We start from the raw sequence: 25,502 nt of genomic DNA on the forward strand, positions 1-25,502 counted from the left end.
TAAAGTGTCAATTTAGACCACCATTACCGAGTGTATTTGACCTAAAGCTTTAGTTAAGTGTGTGCTGATGAAATGGACTCTGACATGTTGATGGACAAGGGAACTGCAGGCAGCACCGTGCCTTTATGTCGTACAGTAAATCCAGCATGACCAAGATGAAGGCAGGGGGATATTTGAATGCCCCATTATTTCAAGGCAGCTGTTGCGGTGGCATCGCATTTGCGCCCGGCTCTCACACATCACCGAGCCAAAGAAAACTAGCTGATGAGAGAGGAGGGCTGCAGCACACTTCATACTCTTTATATTTAGTATGAAACTACACTGCATCCCACTGTCTGTTTGAACCAATCTGAACCTAAGGGGAGTCAGGTTCAGTCCCTAAGTCTGTTCCGCACCGAACAGAGGTGCGTTTAATTTCCCAGGGTGAACAGCTGTGGTTTTGGACTGCAGCATCCCTGAAGGGTGTGGACTCCTAACAGATGCATTAATAGCTAATTGCAAACTTAGCAGCCGGAAAGGACATCAAGGGTTTTATTATTATTTTTTTTTTCTCAGCTTCGTTTTTGATCCGGCTAAATCCAGCCGACATTGACAGGACTGTCATGTTGAGAACGTTTTGACTCTCTTTCCCTCCACTGAGCCGGCCAGCATAAAGCAAATTGGTAAACTGATTAGACTGAGATTAGTGCATGCTGATAAGAGATTGGATGGATATACTATTGAGATTAAAAGGATAACTAGATCAACTGATAGAGGAGTGCCGTTGCATCTCTTCCTCCGGTCCCTGTTGTAATTAAGGCTGTAAGGTATGTGCAAAATCAAATAAATAAATAATGGCGGAGTGATACGATAATGAATTAATATATTACAAGAAAGGAATAAATAAGCTCTAGCTAATTGCGCAAGATGAGTCTTTTTCATTAGCTTTTTCAGTGGAAATCTCATTATATGCATCACAAACTATAATCCTTCTTTAGAAATATGTAAATTTCCAAACAGAGGGGGGAAAAATCGAGTACGCGGGAAGGCGCCAGTGCTTCCGAATAGCATTTTGTCATGTTTGCATTTTGCTTTAGTGGCCACCTCATTTGTCTGAGCCGTGACAACAATTCTCAACACTTTTCCATAAGCTTAATGAATTAAAACTGCACAGTGAGTTATAATGAATAAAGACGTTTCACATGTACAGAAGGGTGACAAATTAAAGGAAAATTGTTGGGCCGCCACAGCCTAAATGCGCTGTGTAGATACATACACTGATCAGCCATAACATTAAAACCACCTCTTTGTTTCTACACTCATTGTCCATTTTATCAGCTCCACTTACCATATAGAAGCACTTTGTAGTTCTATAATTACTGACTGTAGTCCATCTGTTTCTCTGCATGCTTTGTTAGCCCCCTTTCATGCTGTTCTTCAATGGTCAGGGCTCTCCCAGGACCACTACAGAGCAGGTATTATTTGGGTGGTGGATGATTCTCAGCACTGCAGTGACACTGACATGGTGGTGGTGTGTTAGTGTGTGTTGTGCTGATATGAGTGGATAAGACACAGCAATGCTGGTGGAGTTTTAAAACCCCTCACTGTCACTGCTGGACTGAGAATGGTCCACCAACCAAAAATATCCTGCCAACAGCGCCCCATGGGCAGCGTCCTGGGCCCATTGATGAAGATCTCAAAGATGACCAACTCAAACAGCAGCAATAGACGAGCGATCGTCTCTGACTTAACGTCTACAAGGTGGACCAACTAGGTAGGAGTGTCTAATAGAGTGGATACGGTAAAATGGACAGTAAGTGTAGAAACAAGGAGGTGGTTTTAATGTTATGGCTAATCAGTGTAAAACATTTGTTCGTTTGTTTGTTTTACCAATTCTATGGTAGGAAACACCTTGGACAGGTCGCCAGTCCATCACAGGACAGGAATAGAAGACCATTCTTTTTAAACGTTAGGCTGAGTAATGAGAGTTCCCTAATGCGTCAGAACATAAATCTGATCATAAACGTTCCATTATATTGATCAGGTGATCAATCAAATAACTTTTTATTGATTTGCTGTACATTTCAGAATAACATACTAAATAACATACCAACGCTGCTCAGGTAGCACAGCGGTAAAAACACACTTTAGAATCAGAATCAGAATCAGAATCTTTTTATTCGCCAAGTAGCAGATGTACAAGGAATTTCTTTAGGTGCAGGTGTCAACATACATACAAGTTAAATAGTAAAAGGTACACTATATCTAAACGTATAATAAACAATAAACAATGGTATATATATACATAGAATAAAATAAACAATATAGTAGTGATAAAAAATTGTGCAATAGAGATTATTTACACATAAGGTGCATATGTGCATTAACTATTAAAATGCGGGAAGCTTGTGTGAAACCCACGAGCATTTATTAAAACGGAGGGATGTGGGAGTAGTCCTTGTTGAGTAAGCTGATTGCCTGGGGAAAGAAGCTGTGGAGGTGGCGGTTTGTACGAGTCTTTAATGCTCTCACTCTCTGTCTCCGCTGAGATGAGAACCTCTGAAAAAATGAGTGACCGGGGTGAGAAGAGTCTGCCATAAGCTTCCTTGCCCTCTTTTAGGGTGGGAAGACGACAGCCGATGATTTTCTCTGCACATCTCACTGTACGCTGTAGCTTACGTTTGGTGTGCAGAGACGCCGAGCCAAACCAGACGGTGATAGAAGCTGTGATGACGGACTCGATTATCGCAGTGTAGAATTGAACCAGCAGACCAATGCTGGGATCTCGAATACATCGCATCGAATCTCGGCTCTGCCACCCGGCTGGGCCGAGCTGCCACAAGAACGACGATTGGCCTGTTGTTCATATAGGGGTGGGTTACTTAGCCGGATAGGGACTCCTCGTGACTGATGTGACTGCGACCTCTGCTGGCTGATTGATGATGAGGCAGGGAAGAAGTGCATTGATCAGGGTGTGTCTCTCCGTACACAAGGCTGATTTGCATATATGCACTCGCCTAGTGTGGGTGAAAAGATGCATACGGCTGCTGCCCACGTGTCGGAGGGGGCGTGCGTCAGCTTCGTTCTCCTCAAATCAGAGCGGGGGTCGGAATTGGTGGAGAGGAAGCGTGACGCAATTAGGCAATTGGACGCGCTAAACAGTTGGGAGAGAAAGGGGAGAAAATGCATAAACTATATAATAATAAAAAAATAACGTAGCAACCAGACCCACTTATTATGGAAGTCAAGCTTTTGGACCTGTACCATTCTCTTGGTGTATGCCACACCTGGCAAAAACACAGTATACACTGGTTCACGGAGCAGTCTTTTTGACCGAAGCTTCTATCATCTCTACCCCAATTACAATAAGATATTTCCTTTCTGCTATCTTGTCTTAACATCACTGTGTACTCAACCTGTTAGCAAGATCATTTCTCGAATCAGTCATGTTGTACACCTGTCTAAAAGCAGCAGCACACATTTTGTTTCTCTGCTCATTCATTCAGCTTCATTCACCCAAAAAACCCTTGCTTTCATTGCTCTGTTTGCACACGTTACAACACCATTTCTTTCTGACAGAATGTCTTCTGCAACTCTGTGATGAAAAAAGAGCAGCAATGAGAAACGATTTTAATTATGAAATAAATTTGACTCGTCTGTTCATTTGGCAGGATTTCAAAAGTACATTTTCAGGATGGCTGTCAAAGCTCATAAAAATTCTCGTATATATAACCATGCAAATAAACAAATATTAATTGTAAGCCAGATAAACACATCTGTAGTAATTAAATCCAGAAAATAGAGATAGGGCATGATCATGTTGTACATAATTACTGCAGAGAAACAACGCATGTCTATTAAGCCTCATTATGGACCTTCCACGGCTAGCAATCCAATTACTGCTAGTTTGTATATTACTGTAAATAGGCAGATCAGGGAAACTGGGACGTTCTTTAGTAGCTGTATTTCTTATTCAAAGTGGCCCAGTGGAGTTCTAACATCTCAGACCTGCTCTGTTTTACCTGAGCTGATCTACGCTTTGCCTGATGCTCTCTGAGTTGATCGAAGGCGCTGAGGGTTTGGAGATTAGGGGCATGTGATAGCTGCTTGATTATTTATTCCAACTACCAGACTACCAGCTGTCTGTGTGCGCTAGTCAGAGATGTTCACAAGTCACAAAATACAAGTCTGAGTCAAGTCACAAGTCTTTAGGCTAGAGTCCGAGTCAAGTCACAAGTCTTTAGGCTAGAGTCCGAGTCAAGTCACAAGTCTTTAGGCTAGAGTCCGAGTCAAGTCACAAGTCTTTAGACTAGAGTCCGAGTCAAGTCACAAGTCTTTAGTCTAGAGTCCAAGTCATGTCACAAGTCTTTAGACTAGAGTCCGAGACAAGTCACAAGTCTTTAGACTAGAGTCCGAGTCAAGTCACAAGTCTTTAGGCTAGAGTCCGAGTCAAGTCACAAGTCTTTAGACTAGAGTCCGAGTCAAGTCACAAGTCTTTAGGCTAGAGTCCGAGTCAAGTCACAAGTCTTTAGGCTAGAGTCCGAGTCAAGTCACGAGTCAATATAATATACACAAAACATATATTGGAAATGTAGCGTAGAAATAAACAAATAATATTTAAGTTCAGATAAAAAACAACAACAGATTAGCAACTGTATTTTGCCGTTTTACTTAGTGCCTTTACTTTCCTAGTCATTGTGCAAATGAATGTAATTTCCATAACAAGAAGGTACCAGTAAAAAGCTTAAACTGATACGATAAATCACGGCACAGCGGCCAAAATCCAAAACACAGCAAAATAAATCATAATCACTGCTTACCTTAGCTTATGTTCTTCCAGATGCTATTAAATTTATAACCGTGTGTCCCATTAGGAATATAATCCATTATTTTGTACATGTGCTTATAATTAAAAACCTCCAAAGCCAATCAAGCGTTTCATTGACAATCATCTGTGTGACGCAAACTGAGTGAATGCAAATAACAGCATTTCTTACTAAAAATTTAAATTAGAAGGTCTGATTCTTTCAACCATTAGCGCCAATTCTGTAGGAGCGTTCCATTCACCCCAGTTGTTTCTGTGAAGTGCTCTACGTAGGGTATTCCACCATTTTAAGTCAGATTCCAATCCAACGGTAACGAAAATGTTCAAATGAAGTGAACTTCAAACTTTGTAGAAAGTGGGGAGCGACGCTTCATCACTACTCCGGAAGCTGGCTGTAACTTTTTTTGTTACCCATTGCGTGCGTTGCGGGTTAAGAAAACGTATATAATTGTCACACGTAAGTAATGATAACACATGCTGACGCTAGGGACTTGTTGTTTACGAGTCATGAGTCGAGTCCGAGTTTGAAGTTGCTGTGTGTGCAGACTCGAATCCCCATCTCTGGCACTAGTACATGATAGGAGAAACAAAGCTAGTTATGGTGACCTCTGTGGTGTTTTCTGTCAGTCCAATTGTAAAAAAACAAACAAAAAAACAAAACATTTTTGAACATTTTTGGTTTTGTTTTTAATTAAAAATTAAAGGAAATTAAAGGAAAGTTAGTGGGGGGGTGAAGCTGGAAACAAGCATTGTTTTTTTTTTCCTATTAAGGAAAAATGTCAAGTGCGGTGTCTCGCGCAATAGTCTAAGCATGTCCCTTTTTTTTTTGTTCCCCCTGACATTGCGGGCTAATTTTTTATGGTTATTTGAACTGGAAAATGAAAGAGAGGTTTGCGATTATTTCCTATAAATGACAACATAAATGTATTACGCTTCACTACAAACAGGGAAAGGATATTGCCTTTTCATATTTCATGTGGAAGTAATGGATGGGTTATGCAAAAAGGACCGGGAAGAAAGACAAATGGAGAAAGATAGGAGCGAATATTTGATTTGTATTAGAAAGTTCCCGAAGAGTGGGACGGATGACTTGAGACTCGTTTTTTCAATAACCGGTGGCCGTCGCAACCATGCTTTAGAGTGGCTGCACAATGTAATCATTGGATTTCCTTAGTGGATTGCTATTAGAGGCAGGCAAGGGTGGAACTGTAATGATGGGCTGCGTGTGCTGGGGAAGCCACTAGCTGCACTGCGTACTTGCAAGTTTCGAGCCGCTCATTTCTTATTCGGGTCTGTTTAGATGTGCAAACGTTACGCCGTCACAGCCAGCAGATACGTCTAGAGAGTCTACAGGCCTTCGCGATTATAAGCGGGAGCCGTGCGTTTTTCGGGTCCGAGCAAGCACGAGTAAACACGTAAACACGTCGATATCAGCCCCACTCGAAGATTTCTTAAGAAGTCATCGATTAACCATACTGATATTCATAAACCTTGAAAATTCTGTTTTATCCCCCGATGCGTTTTTATAAACAAGCGTGCGTCGGGCCGATTTGCACCCTGGCCAGGCCCGGCGAGGGTCAACTCCGGGGGCAGGAACCGCACAGCCTGCGGACGCTGGGATAAGGCCGTAGGTGTGCGGCGATTTTACAAAAAAACTGCTTAGCTTGTGTGTGTTGGGTTTTACTTCCACTTACATGCTACACACTTTCGGACGTGACTGCATCGATTTACTGAGCCAGCACCTACTAGAGAGTGGTCAGCGGGCAGATGAATGTACTACAAAGATATGCAAATACTTGCACTCGATAAATCAACAGGCGGCGGTTTCTTTTTACACGCCTCGCCACGTGGTCCTGTGGTATCCAGAGACAAATGCAAACCGATAAGGAGCTGTTAATGGACAGGTTTGGCTTTATGCATGCATACGTGCATGCCTGCGCTAGTGGTTTTATTTGATTTCAAAGTGTATAGGCCGAAGTAGTATGAACAAAATGAATATTACGATGAGTGATGAGTGTACTTTTGGGGATTTAGTCTTTATATTCAACTGTCATTTATTCATGTACCATATTCCTATGAGTTTGCTTTGATTTGAGCATATGAGTGTAGGGGTGGACATTGCAGTGTGTCTGTGGGAATTTGTGCACATTCAGTAAAAAAGAGCTTTATTATAAAGTCAAGCCCTAATAGCCTAACTTACATCTGTGTTCTAATTTATCAGTATTGGTTAATATATGTGTGTAGGGGTGGACGTTGTGTCAAATACACAATTCACAAGGTTTTCCCCAACATTTTGGAGTGTGTCTGTGGGAATTTGTGCACATTCAGTAAAAACAAGCTTTATTATAAAGTCAAGCCCTAATAGCCTGGCTTGTATATATGTTCTAATACTTTTCTTGTGTGAATCAGACAGATGTGCGTCCACAGCTGAACATGAAGGAGCTATGCGCGAAAGAGCAGAGATCATTTCAGGTTAGACTATTGCGACTTTTTTTAGCAAATAAAAAATCAATACTTTTTTTCCCGGGCCGTACATATTCAAGCGTATTTCAGGTCCTGATGGGTACGGGTGAGAGCTGAAGGGTCGTAGGGGAACTCGCACGGCTGTCACAACTGTACCATTGCATTTTCCGAGCCACTGGTGAATATTTCAAATTTGATGCGATTGCCCTTTGTGACAGCAGTGATGTTTTCCCCCCAACGTCACCCCCCCTTTCTTGCCTCTCATCCACCTCTTCCTCACCCCCCTAAACCTAATATCTATAAAGAGGCAGTGTCAGAGAGAGAAACAAAGACAGACCAAGGGTATAGCAGGCAGGAGAAGGAGACGGGTGTGTTTCCCAGGTATATATATACATAATGCGCAAATGAAAATGAGAGGCCAGTGCATTTATTAAGACCGGGGCTAAGTCCATCTGGCCCGTCTTTGTGTGTGGATATGTCCTCCAGGCATTGAAGCACCCTTCCAGGCCAGCACAGAGCATGGCAGTGAAAAGCACAGCCACACACACACACACGCACAGCATTGTCAAACGGCCCAGGAGGAGTAATGGTTCTGACATTAACCCACTTTTCAGCAACCAATCCATTTCAAACCTGAGAATGACAGTCATCCGTTATGATTTATTAATTAGCGCGTCTGCAGCGTTTTGAACCACGTCTACTATTAAGTCTTGCTACATGAACAGGTTTCATTTATTTAAAAACACTAATAGAATATATAAAACACTGTGATAATATAGAAGCCATTTTTATTTCAAACTAATTGGTTTAATGATTTTATTTAATGGAGTTGACTCAATTAATTTGTGCAGTTAGAAAACCCTCTTTTGTTGTACCTGATAGATCATTTCTATAGTGTCGGAGTTGAGTTGGCAGTATGATTGTCTTGTTGTGGTTCTGTGTTACTATTCTTAATAATAGAGCTTAACAACCACCGTCCACTTTTTTCAGCACCTTAAGTTCTGGAGAAGAGAATCTAAATAAGAGCTTAAAACATTAAATCAAACTTAGCATTAGGCAGGTGGTTCCTGATCTCATTAAGGGGATTTTTTTTAAACATCCTGACAATACAAAGCTCTCACATAGAGCATTTTAATACATTTTATAATTATAGTATTATTTTTATGTAGTGTTTGTTTTATATTATGTTTTTGTTTGGATTGTCCAGTTTGCTAGCAAGTGTGCTAGCTAGTCAGCTTAACTTGTTAAAACGTAGCCTCTACTTTAATTTATACTGTGGAATTTTGGGTATTTCTGAGAACTAAACTATTACTGGTAAGTTAGTTTTACTAGGTTTAAACATCATAATGTGACATTATCAATAGAGCTCAACAGTGACCGTCCACTTTTTCGGAAATAAGACCTTAAAATATTAAAACAAACTTAGCATTAGGCAGGTGGTTCCTGATCTCACAAAGGGGATTTTTTAAACATCAAGACAATACAAAGCTCCCATACAGAGCTTTTTAATTCATGTCAATATTATATTATTATTACTGTTATAACAATTAGATCTTTTTAAGTCCAGCTTGTCCAGTTTGCTAGCAAATGTGCTAGCTAGTCAGCTAAGTGAAGCTTTTTACTGTGGAATTTTGGGTAGTGTAGTTTTTCTGAGGACTAAACTACTACTAGTAAGTTAGTTTTACTAGATTTAAACATCAAGACGTGACATTATCAAGACGTGACTTGATTATAGAGCTCAACGTCGTTCATTTTTTCGGAAATAAGAGCTTAAAATATTAAAACAAACTTAGCATTAGGCAGGTGGTTCCTGATCTCACAAAGGGGATTTTTTTAAACATCCAGGCAATACAAAGCTCCCATACAGAGCTTTTTAATACATTTTATAATTATAGTGTTATTTTTATGTAGTGTTTCTTTTATATTATGTTTCTGTTTGGATTTTCCAGTGTGCTAGCAAATGTGCTAGCTAGTCAGCTAAGTGAAGCTTGGCTGGTTAAAACATAGCCTCTGCTTTGATTTTCACTTTGGAATTTTGGGTAGTATAGTATTTCTAAGGACTAAACTGTTACTGGGGAGTTAGTTTTACTACATTTAAACATTATTTTTACATATAAACATTTTCCATGATTAAGCTTCATCCTAAACCAGTGATGGGTTTTCCCCAAAAAGTCTGATGTTGTGTTAACTGCATCCCCTTATTAGGAATCACTGTGGTTGACGAAAATAAATCCCGTCTGCGTATGATCTGCTTTCCTCTGAAAAGGCCAGTGACTCTGAAAGCCTTGAGAGGTCAAATTTAGCCTAAAACTTTGGGAATCGGCTAAAAAACAGGAGCTTCAGAAGACGGGGGAGGGTGTACACGATCATCCAAATTCTTTTAGGGCAGCGTGAGCTTTCCCTCCTGTTTGTGATTAACTTGCTGTTAAGTTTTTAGTTATTAGCTTCGCCCCCCTATTCCTCTCGCTCTCTCTACTCCTGCCTCTATCTCTCCTCCAGCCTCCACCTCCACCTCCACCTCCTTTTCCTTCTCCTCCTCCTCCTACTCCTGCCCCCACCTCCTCCCTCTCTGCTCAGTCCTGTGAAGGCACAAAATATTCATTCACATTTAGATCAAGGGGTCATGGTAGGGCCAGGGATGAACCAGTAGCATGGCTTTAAGCAGCCGGATCGGGGAGGCAGCACATTACCCGGCCCCGTACGGCCACGGAGCCGCGGCCTTCCCAACAGAAAAGGTACTGGCTTTGCTTGCAGTGTTTGAGAGGTTTGTGTGTGTGTTTGTGTGTGTGTTTGTGTGTGTCTGTGTGTGTGTGTGTGTGTGTGTGTGTGATGCGGAGGGGGGAGGAGAGTGTGTGGTGTTGGTGAGTGTGGTCAGCATGTGGACTGTGTTGCTCTGTGACGTCCAGGTCTCTAAGCATGACTCATGCTCTGTGTTTATGGTGACAGAAGGCTTTGCCTAATGCACACCACGGTCTTTAGTGTGTGTGAACTTTGCTTGCCTGTATTTACAAGTAGCACTGGAGCACGGCGTAAATATTTTGTGGCTTAATGATTTGCATATGCTTTTAAATCCTGGTTATATAATTATTTAGGGTTCTTTTTTGTGAGACACTTGGACAAGGGCATCATCTGTCATGTTGTCCACTTGTTTGGTTGATTCTTTTTTGTGAGACACTAGGACAAGGCCATCAGTGGAGATTTTGTCCACTTGTTTGGTTTGTTCTCTTTTTGTGAGACACTTGGACAAAAGCATCATCTGATATGTTGTCCAATTGTTTGGTTTGTTCTCTTTTTGTGAGACACTAGGGCAGAGCTATTAGCGGAGATGTTGTCTACTTGTTTGGATGGTTCTTTTTTGAGAGACACCAGGACAAGGGAATCATCTGAGATGTCCACTTGTTTGGTTGGTTCTTTTTTGTCAGAGACATTAGGACAAGGCCATCAGCTGAGATTTTGTCCACTTGTTTGGTTGGTTCATTTTTGAGAGACACTAGGACAATGCCATCAGTGGAGGCTGTCCTGGTTTTCCACTCCATGTATTCCAGAGATCAGAAGCCTAGGAGGATAACCAGGGACATTTCGGCACATTACTGACTTTTGGTTTTGAGAAGGATTTTGTGTAGTGTGTGTGTGTGTTGCGGGGAGGGGGGTCATGTGGATGGTTGGCCAGGGTGTTGATATGAAGAGTGGGCAATGCATGAAATCCCCCAGCATGGGGGCTTGTGTCCCATTGTCTCGCGGACCCCTTCTGTCATTTTCATTTTCCACCGGCCGGTCCGAAGTCAGGCCCGGCTTTGATATATGGAAGGGGGGGGTGCGAGAGCGGGGCGGTAGGGTCCGAGTATAGGGGGTGTCAAAATAAAAAGAGAAAGGAAAATAGAAGGAAGAGAGATAGAGTCTGGGAGGTGTGAAATGCGATCGCGATTTTTATCCGACAGCATCGTCTTTAAGAAAAGGAAGCTGTCTGAGGAGGACCACGAAGAGATGCTTAGTGGTTAGGAGAGGGGTGGAGTGGGGTACATTCAAGTGCACAGGGGGCACCTGGTACAAATGCTAAGCAGCACCTCGATGATCCTAATACGAGCGACCGGAGGCCGGACTTGCGGACACTGTGGGCCAGGACAGGAGAAAAAGCAGGATGGAGGGATCCTAGCCAGGCTAGAAGCTACTCAGATCACAGCCGCTGAGTTTGTGGAGGGTTCTAGAAGGTACTATTTTTTTGGTTGACCTTTGTGAAGGATTGCAGTGTAGTGTACGCACTGGTCATTCGGTTGAACTAGTCGGTGCTAGGGAGAGCATTGGGTGCTGTGTATTATTTATTCGGTGGTTTGTGCTTGTCAGTAGGATCAGTATGTGTGTAATCACCGCTCCTCCTGGTTGGGGGGAGGCCGCTCGGCATCATCTGAAGGTAATCGCACCGTCTTCTGAGTCTCATCTCCTCCGCTCACTTCCTGCCCAGCATCTGCTTTTGTCATCTGCACATATTTCTTTTGCATTTTTTCCTTTTCCAGCCATGTACTGTATCTGTCTGTGTCTTTCTAACCCTTCCTCCATCCATAATGTGTGTGTGTGTGTGTGTGTGTGTGTGCTTTACTTCTTCTCAGCTTGTATAGGGTGACACCTATAGGTCTGTCTGTGCCCCTACATTCTCAAGAAAGACGATTTACTGTAATAGGTGGCATACAGAAGTGTGTGTGTGTGTGTGCGTGTGCACGTGTGCGCGCGCCCGTATTCACTTATTTTTCACCACTCAAGCCTGGTCAGGGTTGCGTTGGGTCTGGTGGCACCCAGGAAACACTGATCACAAGGCAGAAATACATTCTGGTCAGAGCTTCAGTTTATCACTGCGAATCCACCTACTTACTTCCTCCCACCTGGGAGGACCAATCTACCTTCTGCATGTACATACACTGTATGACCAAAAGTATGTGGACACATAACCATAAGCTTATACCAAAACCATGGGCATTAATATGGAATTGGTATGTATACCTATTACAGCAGCCACATGGTTTTGAAGTATGTTTGTGGACATATGTGCCCAATAGCATTTGAAAGGTCAGGCAATAAATACGAAGCACTGTAGGCATTCCAATTCATCTCAAAGGTGTTCAGGAGAACAGCCATGCAAAAGGTGGAAGCATATTATTTATTTTATATAACTGATTTAACACCTGTTGCAATGGGTGTGGCTAAAATACCTAAATAAAAAAATTAGGAAGATGTGATGGTTGTATTTTCTCTCATTTTCTTTACTTTTTCCCTCAGTTGAGCTGAACCGTTGAGCGCTGTATCTCTCTTCCACTGTGTCAGACTTATTTAATTTGCATGATTAGATCAGAGCAAAAGTTTAATATTATTGAACAAGGAGGGTTAATGAGGATGATTAATTAGAAATTCCAACCTTCAAACTGTTATACTTAACGTTTTTTTTTTAATATTTTTATTATTAACGTCAGGATTTGGATCACAGAATGACCTGATGCAATAGTTCAGTTTCCTCCCAGTATCCTTCCAGCCCTAATCAGCTGCAGCCGCGGACACGTCCCACCATTTGCGACCTACTCTTGTGACCTTTCATTAATTATATCTGGCCCGGGTTTAATCACTGTGTAGTACCGTGGCAGATGAGATGAGGGATAGGCAGACCGTTTGGCACTTAAAGATGTGGTGCGCGGCTGGAATTAAACGTCTACATTTCTGCATACATTATGGGGGTTTAAGTGGAAGAGGTGCGGCGAGAGGGTGTCATATATCTTGATTAAAAAACTAAATGAGGAAGCGGTGTATGAAGAAGAGAGGACGGTGGGGAGAGAGAAGGGTTCACCAGTACGTGTAACAGCGACAGATGATATTTCCCAGGTTTTATAGACTTGAATCTGTACGGAGGTACGGAGTGAGAGAAAGAGAGAGAGCATGTACGTGTGCAAAGTAGGAATTAGACACATGGTTAGCTCTTCTAAAGGTGAAAATGTACCTGAGGATTATTGTGTAATCTGGATGCTCCTGTCAGAAGTGGATGCTAATGTTGCACCCAGCTGAGCTGGATTTCTTCAGGCTGTAGTATTCTGGAGGTTTGTGACGAGTCTGGCTCGTGCCTCTCATCCTTTTCATGGCTTAGACCTGCCTCAGCAGCCGAGGTTGGACCGAGCGAAGCGGAAATTACAGGTTGCCTTGGAAACATAAAAAAATCTAGTCATTTTTGAAAGAAAAAGGCTATACATACCTAGTATAATCTAGCAAGGTGTTGAGATCACTTATATTGTTATATTATATGATGTGCAAATCATTTAGTGAGATACTTTTTTTTCGTACACACGGATTGCTCTGCACCTAGCATCTTAGCATCATTTGCTAAGTATCGTCCACACAACCTGACTAGCTGCTAGCTATTGACGTTGAAGTGAAGGTGGGCAACAGCATTTATAAAACACAGAGATTGATGCTTTCATACCTGGTCTCGTTTCAGGTCAGTTATGCTGTCCGTCTAGTAGCTACATATTGTAGTGTGAATGGAGCTTCTTTTCTAAAGACTGTTTATGAAACCACTGAACCACTGTAGCAGTGATGAAACATGGGCTAACATCAATCACATCAATAATTAATAAGAAAAAAAAACATGTTTTCTGATATGATATGAAGACCCGTTACTTTACAAGAAAAATGCAGCTCCAGATTTAGGAACGTGAGTTGATGCCGGAACTCCGACCCTAATGAATCAGGGGCTCCATTTTGGAAGCTGTGGAATCCGTCCTGAGGTGAGACGTAAGAGTATAAAGTTTAACGGATTACACGGCGGCCTCGGAGCCCAAGCATGCGATTCGGGTTTCATGTTTAGGCTAGAAGACCCAGGCGAGTCTTCAAGCGGCTGGAACATTACTGGACAGTAAAAACTGATTTAAATTTGTGGTTTGAGTGCAGCCATGCAGTGTGCCAGCTGCACTAAACCGCAAGGGATGAATATTTGAGCAGGAGATTTCGGAAGCGTTTGTTGCCCTGTCGATTTATCAATAGCCCACCAGATAGAGTGGAAAGTGGAGGGGCGTTTTCAAAAGAACATTTTAAGTACATTTGCTGAGAATTAGCTGACTTGTGTAATAACTGATAAGGTATATTGACCGGACTTTAGTGCTGTTGAATCAATGGCGGTAGCGTGCCCGCCACACTGCTTTTAAACAAACCTGGGGCAGGAAAAGGGGGCGCTTGGGGGGGCACGGGGGAGGAATAAAAAAAAAAGATTGATGCCCACTTTATTATCTGTTTTCCAGCGTATTCTCTTACTTACACATGGTATTATTGGAGATCCATTGTTAGGAGTTCACTGCTTTTAAGTGGGCTGATATATCGAACTGGGGCTTTTAAGATGGTTACAGGGGATTTGTGCATTTGACTTGGCAAAACAGAATGAATTGTAGGCTTGGTTTTTAAATATTTATGATTTATATATAAATTGCATTACCGTGGGTTTTTGAAATGACCTGAGCCCAATATTGGTAAGGAGCCCAGTAGAAAGCAGCTTGGGACAGCAATTATGATTGTAGAGAGAGGTACCGGGGGAGGGAAAGAAGGGAACTGGTCGTTGTTGAAGCGGAATCTTCACATGGTTCTTTTTCCTGTCTGCATAGTTTGGACCACGCTGGAAAAAGTGTGTATGTCTAGACCGCATGTGTGCGGTTTTTGTGCAGTTTTATGTATGTATTAAACTAAGGAAGCCATAAAGACGTTTGTGTCATAGTCCTAAATAAAGAAAGAATTATAACTTATATAGAGAGCCATAAAATGATAACAATGGCAATAATATAGTATTCATTTTATTATTATTGCCATTATAATTATTAAATAATGAAATACAATATATTATTATTATTATTAAATAAAGTAATACAATAATATGTATATTATTTTTATTATTATTATTATTATTATATAATGTAATAATGTAATACAATATATTATTAGTATTATTACTATTATTATAATTAAATATTGTAATACTATATTACTATTATTATTAAATACTGTATACAATATATTATTATTATTATTATTAAATATTGTAATACAATATATTATTGTTATTATTAAATAATGTAATACAATATATTATTATTATTATAATTAAATATTGTAATACAATATTATTATTATTATTATTATTAATAATAAATAATATATATTATATAATATAATGCAATATAACATTATTATTATATTAAACACTTTTGGGTGTTATTTATGCATCAAGTAGGGTGAGAAATCGACACCTTACTGCTTTGTCTCTCAGTACATGCACGAAAGCGAATGCAATCGGCACGCGCCCCTATAGAAAAAAAACGTCGCCGTCCCTTTAAGTGCTTCCACCAATTCTGATGGTTTGCTGATTTACATATCCCATCCTCTCCTCCCCCTTTAGGAGAGCTGAGTGAGGATGTGGAGGCTGCCAGTGAGACCATCACAGACCAGGAGGACCAAACCAAAGACAGAGAGAGTGGGGGGGAGAAGGAGCTCACCACAGGGACAGGTAAGGCTATCTTTCCAACTCAGTAGGGAAGGGGGGGGGGGGGGGGGGTGTACAGGAGGGGGGGGGGGGGGGGGGGGGTGTTTATTTCTCCAGAGTACTCTGTAGCCCTTTTTATTCTTGGCCCATATTCATGTGTTGCTGCTCATTAACTAATTACACCTTTTTTAGCTCTAGTCTTTCAGAGCTCTTTAACTAGAAGTGTCTCTGACTTTCAAATTCCTGGAATCAGACTTAATTTAATAGGCTTCCAGTTTTTACTCATGAGGATTTCGTTCATTGGAATTCCCCGACAAATTAGCCCTGATTTGGCTAATCTGATGAAGTGACAAAAACACATTTGGTCTCCGTAGGGCCCGTGGGCAGAGTTACAGCACTGCCATGTGTTTCAGCACATGTGACCGCTCTGCCGTCCACCCACACTTAAACTGAAGATAGGGCTATTTGTCAGGCAAGGAAGGGGTGGGGGCGTTGGGGGGTGGCAGGTGCAGGTGTCAGGTTGCGTACAGAGGTGTGTTAGGGGTAAAAGGGCAGGTCAGGCAGTAAATCTGTTTTTCTCTGTATGAAGTGCTGGAGGTGGAGGGAGGCCTGGGATTTGAGAAAGGCTGTGCAGGGTAGCTGGGCTTGCAGGAGAAGGCCTGTGGAGGAGTGAACATACCATGCACCATGTCCTCGATCTGTGTATGCACTGCCATGAAGGCCCAGGGTATCTAGTCAAGGACAATAATAATTAATTGACATCATTTTGACCATTTTTATGTGATCACAGCAACACAAACCTTTATTCTGCCTCATTTAAGTTTAGCATTTTGATACGTGACTTATTTTAATTAGTGATCCATGTCTTTTGATAAGACCTTCTCATTTTTGTACCATGATGCCTTGTTTTTAATTGGCTGATATGCTGCTGATGTGCTCTAATGGTGCTGAAAGTGTCCCAATGTGTGGCCTAGTGTAGCAGGTTGATAAACTTAGACACACAAATAATAGATATGTATATTTAAACTATAATTAATGAAACCATTAAAACTTTATTGTTTTATTGACATTTCCCTCTCAGCTCCAGTTTGTCTGACTTTGTTTTATCCCAAATGTCATCAAACTGGCAATACAGTGGTTTATATGTATTTATCCCCTCTCAGATGGCAGCGGATGGTGTGTGTGGGGTCTAAGATGAGATGATATCTCAGTAACAAATTCAGTAAATGAATTCTAGGACACATAAGATTATTTCCATAATTCCCTGAGCAGGGTGCTCATGTGGCACAGTGGTAAATTACACTAGCCCACTTCCACTGGGATCCAGGGTTCGAATCCCTAAAGGTGCTATCGGCCAGTCGGGCGTCTGCATACAGTCTGATGGGAGGGATGATCGAGGCCCTGTGATGGATTGGCGTCCTGTTTGGGATGTGTTACTGCATTACACCCAGTGAGTCGGATAAAAGGATGGTAAAACAAAAAGTTCATGAGCAGTAATGTATCATAATTCAAGCTCTTCTACAGTGGAGAAACTGAAAATGCACAAAATAAAGATCCTGAAAAGGATGGCTCGATTGCCCATAATTATATTATATTAAAAACCTTTAATATGAAAATAAAAGAGGATATAAAATAATAATTAAAAAAAAGCTTTTAAAAACAGATTTAATGGCAAATCTGAAGTTGAATCTTGGTTAAAAAATGTCTTTGATATTTCAGCTTTTATTTTAAATGAGGCTGAGCTGTTTGTGAGCTTTGAACGGGTTGCGCCTGTCTTTGACGGGCGGAAATAAGGACGTGCATATTCGCCTGCAAATGCTGAAAATATTTTAACTCTTCAGAATAAAGTGCTGCGAAAAAGCATTGAAACGAGCCGCTCGATTAATAATTCAGTCATACCTGTGGTGCGGCGGTAGATGACTCTTCAAATTAGGATTCGTGCATCTGTTTCTGAAACGCCTGCGATTTGAGACGGGAATATTCGATTCCTTTCCTGCCCCCTGTCAGTCGCTAATCATCAAATAAGTGTGTTTCTGTGTTTTCACAAACGAACCATGTGCTTGCGTATGAAAAATTCACCGGCTTCCCAGCAGCTTATTAGAAACACTTAGTTAAAAATAGCTCATGCATTAAGGAGCCGGGTCTAGGGTGCTGTTTGATGTCTGAAGAAAGGTGGAAAGGGGAGGGGGTGATGAGGAGCTGAAGGTGGAGGTGAGAAATCTGACGATGTTTTGATCACACATATACAGTAGGTACTGTTTAATGGAAGTCGTTGTTTCCTCTAGTTTTTCTATTTATAATCTACTTGTGTGTGACAGTCAGTAAGAACCTTAGCTGTGAAGGGGAAAGATCTACACCTGGATGGTGTTGATGCATACAGTACACAGAGATGCTTTGGTTTTGGATGGGGCTGTGTCTTACATGTCTTATATCATTGTCCCGAGTCTCCAACAAATCCCGTCTGGACTTGAATATATGGCCAAATGTAGAAGATTCGTCCCTGTTATTACAATCAGGGTCACAGTGGGTACAATTCACTGGGCGAAATGCAGGAAACACTTCACATTCACACCTAGGCAAATTTAGTTTCTCCAATTAACCTGACTGCATGTCTTTGGACTGCATGTCTTTGGACACATACAGACAGAACATGCAAACTTCACACCAAAAGGAACCCAGTACCTTCTTGCTGTGAGGCGACAGTGCCACCCTTCAACTGAATCAATGATACTGAATACATTTCTCTTTGCACAAAGCAACGTCTTAATGGTTTGATTGACTCCAAGCCCACAACACCTATCTGGGATGAATTGGAACTTTAATTGTGAGCCAAGTCTCCTTGTCATGTGGCGCAGCAGGATATTCCACTAGCACACCAGCGCCGAGATTCTGTACTCCTCGGTTCGAAACTCGCCGTTGCCACCGGTCGGCTGGGCGCCATCTAGCTGGCATAATTGGCAATGCCTGCAGCAGACACGGTTCTGTTAGGGCGGGATGACCGGACTATGTGGGTTGGGTCTTCAAACGCTGTGTAAGGACCCTGATTGGCAGATAGAGAGGCGCCTGTGCAGAATGTATAGGTGAAAAAGGGTTCCGCTATGGGCTGCGTGCGGGTCGGAGGGGGCGTGAGCAGCAGTATACCCACCGTAACTGCAATCAGGGATCCACCAGCAGCGGAAGACAAATTGACTACACTAAATTGGGAGAAAATGCCTAAATAAAAATAGAAAAAAAAATTACGTTATAGCCGCAAAAGGGGGTAACCAACTTGTCATTAATGCATGTGATTTTGGAACGGCATGTCCAACAAGCTCATGGTCAGGTGTCCACATACTTGAAGCCGTATAGTGTGTAACTAACTCGTTATTTAGAGGCATGTCTGGACATCTGAGTCTCAGTATCTAAGGCACGCCGTACGGCCCGTCATTAACGTTATTGGAGTTTCTTCTCTCCTTCTTGTCGCCTCAGCGCTGGAACCTGGCTGACGAAACACACGGCTGCTTTCGCGAATGACAGTCACTGTCAGATAGAGAGCATTAGTGCCGGCCGGGGGAAGGGGGGGCTGTAAAACGCGACGTCTTTTTTTTTAAAGCTACCGTCAATCTGATGGCTTTCTCTTTTTTAATCTGTCAGTGCGACTCACAATTCATTAAATGCATTTAGAAAGACACGAGAGAGTCTGCTTGCATGTGTTATAAGCGTGTCATCTGCTAAGAGACTGGATTTGTTTGTCATCAAACACACAGATGCTTTCAAACACCCAGACAGAAAAGGATAAAAAAAAAAAGGCTTATAATTATTTCGGTTAGAGAACAAGACAGACATACAGAAGAGACAAGGGAACGCTACGTGATATTATTCTGTACGTCAAAAATTGATTTTATACGGGGTAAAAACGTGCTGATGATTCATCAGTTTGAAGATTCAGAATCAACTGCGTTTATTTGAATCAATTCTAATTAATTTGAATGATATGCCTGTATAATATTTGAACACACAGTTTGGTTATTTGTTTTTATTGTTATTATTATACGTCAATCAGCCATAACATTAAAACCACCTCCTTGTTTCTATACTCACTGTCCATTTTATCAGCTCCACTTACCATGTAGGAGCACTTTGTAGTTCCACAATTACTGACTGTAGTCCATCTGTTTCTCTGCATGCTTTGTTAGCCCCCTTTCATGCTGTTCTTCAATGGTATATTCCCACAGAGCAGGTATTATTTAGGTGCTGGATGATCTCAGCACTGCAGTGACACTGACATGGTGGTGGTGTGTTAGTGTGTGTTGTGCTGGTATGAGTGAATCAGACACAGCAGCGCTGCTGGAGTTTTTGAATACTGTGTCCACTCACTGTCCACTCTGTTGGTCCACCTTGTAGATGTAAAGTCAGAGACGGTCGCTCATCTATTGCTGCTGTTTGAGTTGGTCATCTTCTAGACCTTCATCAGTGGTCACAGGATGCTGCCCACGGGGCGCTGTTGGCTGGATGTTTTTGGTTGGTGGACTATTCTCAGTCCAGCAGTGACAGTGAGGTGTTTAAAAACTCCAGCAGCGCTGCTGTGTCTTATCCACTCATACCAGCACAACACACACTAACACACCACCACTATGTTAGTGTCACTGACGAACAGCATGAAAGGGGGCTAACAAAGCATGCAGAGAAACAGATGGACTACAGTTAGTAATTGTAGAACTTCAAAGTGCTTCTATATGGTAAGTGGAGCTGATAAAATGGACAGTGAGTGTAGAAACAAGGAGGTGGTTTTAATGTTATGGCTGATCGGTGTAAAAATATCAGTAATGGATTGAATATTTTATGAAACAATCACAATCAAAGTTGCTTGTATTTTTATTCAATACAACACTAGAAAATGCAGCAATTCAGCCACCTTCCCAATAACCGGGAGGCATCTAGTGCTAGGTATAAAATATTTATAAAAGACCAGCCTTTCCCACCCCTGCCTCCAAACATCCTGCTCACCTAGCAGATGCGGCATTAGGAAAATGGATGTCTCCGGGTCTGACACAGACCTTACCTATATTAAAGCTAACAATACATCTGAGTTGATGGAGGATGGGGAGAGTGAGCAAGTGAGGGAATAAATGAGGTGGAGCAGAAAAAAAAAAGACGAGTGGAATTATTAATATACTAAAGGGCTCGAAGGAGCTGTCACGAAATGATTTGACGTGTTTAACATAACTATATGTAAGGAGGGGTTCTATATGGGGGGGAGGAAAGGGGGTTGGGGTTGCCGTCCTCAGCAACTGAGGTTTATGAATAACCCCAAAACAACCCCCACCTCCACCCAGCATCCCTGACTTTTAAATTACCAGAGCTGGAGTAAGCGAGGAAAAAAAAAGTAATTTCGCCAAGCAGGTCATCTGGATTCTGACATCTAACACAGCACCCAGCCAAATTGGGCCCATCTCATTTCTCTTATATATTTACTTAAATGCATGAATCATGCTGAATGGATACACATGGGGCTCTGGGTGTGGGGAGGGAAGCATCAAAATAGAGTGGTGTAGAGAAATGTGGCAGAATAGAGAATAGACAGTGACTGGTTCTTTTACTCCACAGATGTGCATTAGCACCCCCTGGATGTAGAGGGCTGCTACTGCATGCTGCACAGTCTATCAAACGCACTGCATGGCTCAGATGTCCATCACTAGGTTTTATAGGAGCTATTGTTAGGACGTGTGATAGCGTGTAGTGGTGAGTTATAATCATAGTAAATGTACCTGCTGTCAAAGTAGTCAGTCTGCTTTATCAATATGGCATTTTAAATCATTCATAGTGATGGAATCTGTCAAGATGATTGCATTTTTTATTGTATCATATCAAAGTATTTCATGCCTGATTAATTTCTGTTTGCGATAGTGGAACGAAAGTACAGAATTCGCTGTAGTGTTGTTGAACGTGAAGTTTTGTTGCTGTCAAAAATAAGTTCTATTTTTATAAGCATATAGAAATAACAAAGCCTGTGCATTAAGGAGAGAGGTGTACGTTTTAGGGTTGTTTTTACTTTACTGGCACAGTCTATTGTGTAAACCTGTGTGATTTTACATATATGACACAGATAATCCATAGTATTAAATTACTTGCTAACAGTAATGACCAATACCCAGAGCTATGGTATCAGCATTGTCCTTGAAATCCATTGTCTTTTTATCTATAACCCATTTGTATAATGAGCAGACTGTTGTGTCGTCCAAAAACCTTCCCTCGTAGGCCAAATTTCCAACAGATCTAGTCACTAAGTTCACTTTAGTGGCTTGATGGGACAGTGGGTAACACTGTTCCCTTACAGCAAGAAGTGCCTGGGTTTGATTCCCCACCTAGACACCCAGGGTCCTATATCTGTCTAGTTTGCATGTTTTCCCTGTGTCAGTGTAGGTTTTCTCTGGATGCAAAGAAATGTAGTCAGGCCAATTGCACTATAATGGACTGACCAGGTTAGGGGACATTGGTAAGGGACAGTGGTAGCCTAGTGGGTAGAGTTTTGGGCTATCAACCGAAAGATTGGCGGTTCAAATCCAGGCTCTGCTATGCAGCCACTGTTGGGTCCTTGAGCAAGGCCCTTAACCCTGTCTGCTCCAGGGGCGCCGTACAGCTTTCAAACAAGCTGGTATATGCAAAGAAAGAATTTCATTGCACTGTACGTCTTTGTATATGTATATATGACAAATAAAGGATATCTTAATCTTAATAAAGCGGTGGTAAAACACACAATGAATGAATAAATGAATACACCATTCTGTGAGTTTTTTAGTTTCTTTAGACACGTCAACGGATTAATAACATGTCCACTAATTAATAATCCCAATTTAATTCGTAGTTTGCAAATTCGGCTTTGTAGCAGTTGTGCCTGTAGGCCTACATTGCTACTTGAAGCAGCAGAGGTGGGTCTTTCATTAAGCCTGTTACACCAAGGATAGTGCGATATGATGAGCCTGAATATGACAAAATTGCTATTGCACAAGCCTTTAGTTGCTACTGTTTTTTTATTATTATTTTAAATTAATTGATTCCGAGTAATTACCTGAGAAATATGAATTGGAATGGAATATAGCCTTCTGTCGCTCAGGGCACCAGAGCAGCCTGTAGATTAAAATGACAAGTAGAGAAAAGAGAAGGAGGGGAGGACGAGAGAGGAAGATTAAATTATTTTTAGGAGGAGGAAAACATGCATATTAAAAGCGAAGGATTGGAAGCAGGGGCAGTTAAACCTGCTTCTCTAAATGAGTAATTACAAGGGGACTGAGGGTAGACCGGCCCTTGTTTTAGAATCAGGGGACAGAATAGGGGAGCTATTTTGTTCAGGGTGGCTGAGGGAGTGATAAATACATCTATGTGACAATTCCTGTGTGATATTATACTTTCAGGCTTGTTTATCACTGGAACGCCTATCTGACATGCTAGAATTTTTTTCCATCCTAAATTTTTTTTTTTGCACCATCCACTTTGCCCCAATCCTTAAAATAGGGCTTCCTACAGATATGTGGGATTTGGATACAAGTGGGTTAAAGCAGCTGTGCAGTTCTGGTTTATTTCATTTTTACCGGCTATGCTGTGTTAATGTCAGCCAACACTTGTACACTTGTACATGTTAAAGTCTCTTTTCTTATCTCACAACCCACCCTAAAAGGGCAACACACTTTTAGTGGTTCAGAAGAAAAAAATAGACTTTTTTTGCCAACAAACTCCCCCTTTAGCAGCTTAGCCTGGCTGAGAAATGCAGTCCATCTCCAGGAGGTTAGAGAAGGTGCCAAAGTCCAATTCACTTACGGGACTCAGCAGCAGTCCGTTTACGGAAAAGGCCCATGAATTAATAATCACCTAATTGACTCTGGAGACTTTCTTTTTACACTTGGCTTTTGCTCTGTCAGAAGGAAGTCTTGCTGTTGTTCTTCGGGTAGGTTCGTGTACGGCGAGCACAGGATTTAAAGAGCGAACGGAATGCCCTTCCTGAAGAGCACATTTTGCCATGGTGGATTTAAAAAATATGGGCAGAATAAATTCTATCAGAGTATTGATGTCCTTTTATGTGTATTCTTTTTTACATACTAAACACAGGCACATTTAATGCCTGCACGTCGCCCTATTTTGAACCCGGCCCACACTCGCACCCTTTGCTCCTGAGGGAGGCGAGGGAGACACAGACCCTTCTGTTAAAAGCTTCTGTTCTGGTCATGGTCTTGGTTAATGGATCTGACCTGTTCAGCTATGTTCTTGTGCCAACTCAACCGTGACTCGCACACACTACACACACATTGCATGAACCATCAATCTTCTCTTTTCTCTTTGTATTGCTGCCTCTTTTGTTCCGGTGCGCCACATGATTGTGACTTTGTTCGTCCTTGTTTCGTAACGACGAAAACTGGAAAGCTGGAAAACTGGACACAAGAGCCGGATTTTAGTCACGGGTGTTTGAAAAAAAGAAGTGTGGGTTTTTTTGAGTAAGCAATTGATGAGTTTTATAGAGTCTTTACTGGGCTTTACGAGGTGAGGCAGTGTCCAAAGATAGTCAGCTCCCTCCTCCTCCTCCTGAACGAGGCCTTGGGGCAGGTAGCTGCTGCTGTGGTTTGATGCTTTTAGAAGAAAAACAAACTTTTGCCATTGGGGACTGTGGGGTCAGAAGCCATTCTGGGTCCAGAAGCTGATTGGTGATACTTTTTCGGTGAGTTGGGTGTCATTTCTGTCTTTTCTGTCAATCAGAAAGCTTCAGTCAGTCCCAAATTTACAAGCTTGTGCAATGGTAGGTGGTCAAAATGTGTATTGCTCTCAATTTGTAGACCTGACCAGCGTCAGTGCTGCAGCTTGCTTGTAGCTTATAGACTTTTTTCTATTGCTATATGTTTATTTTTGTATTTGCATTTGCTTTAATTGTAATTTTTAATTTTAGCTCTATTTCAAGATCCATAGCCAAGTTCCTCACTCACATACTTAGATGTTTTGCAGGCTAAATGACTCCAAAAGGGGGAGCTAGCGGCAGTGTTTAATGTGCTTTGCGTCAGAGCAAGTGTGTGCCCTTGATATATTTTAGCCTAAGGACTTAACATCTAACATCTGCTGTTTGCCCCTTTGGCCTGGCAGATGATGACACTTGCTTCGTTCTGGGCCCCTTGTTAGTTCTGCTGAATCTGACTAGCCCTGGCAGTCATCGGCAGTCCGTTCTCTCCCAACTGAGGAGTAGAAAGGGAGCTACAGTGGAAACGCGATCTCCTAAAGGTGCTCGGTGAACACTGGAGAAGTGGGAGAAGAGGTAGACGAGGGGTAGACAAAGAGGAAGCTATAGAGTGCATCAAAGAAGCAGGGCAAGTAGCCACCACAGTGCTGTAAAAGAGCGCCGAGGTTAATGGCAGTAAATGGGAGGTTCCTTTGTTTAACGTTTCCTTTTTATCTCGGTGGATGCGTCTAATGGGATTCGCTGTGACTGGATGCTAATAGGGGCGCGCCGGCTTGTGTACCGGCTTTGTAAAGGGGCTGCAGCAGGCCACTTTCCCAAAAGCAGAGTCCAGTACTCAGCTGCCCCTGCCTTGATTGAAGCTGACACTTTAATGTCTGTAGAAGGAGTTGGTCAGCCCTGCTTAACCTGACCCCCCACCCCTTACTTACACACTCACTCTTCCCGTGTTCTCAATTTGCCCTTTCAGGAGTGGACAAATCAGGCCAAATTTAACTCTTTATGGCCTCTTTAGGAGCCAGCTAAAGAGAGGGTATCTTAAATTT

The 25,502-nt window shown here is 41.9% G+C and overlaps 1 protein-coding gene across 2 annotated transcripts in view; it reads left to right on the top strand.

Annotated features, from left to right (window-relative positions):
- Positions 1-25,502, top strand: part of zfhx3b (zinc finger homeobox 3b) — a 173,497-nt gene that overhangs the window by 133,436 nt on the left and 14,559 nt on the right. For both annotated transcript variants that reach the window (XM_063012347.1, XM_063012345.1), the window contains exon 5: positions 15,681-15,788. In XM_063012347.1, the coding sequence (XP_062868417.1) occupies positions 15,681-15,788 (108 nt within the window). The remainder of the gene's footprint in view (positions 1-15,680; positions 15,789-25,502) is intronic.

The sequence above is a fragment of the Trichomycterus rosablanca genome, chromosome 17 (assembly GCF_030014385.1).
Source record: "Trichomycterus rosablanca isolate fTriRos1 chromosome 17, fTriRos1.hap1, whole genome shotgun sequence".
NCBI lineage: Eukaryota > Metazoa > Chordata > Actinopteri > Siluriformes > Trichomycteridae > Trichomycterus > Trichomycterus rosablanca.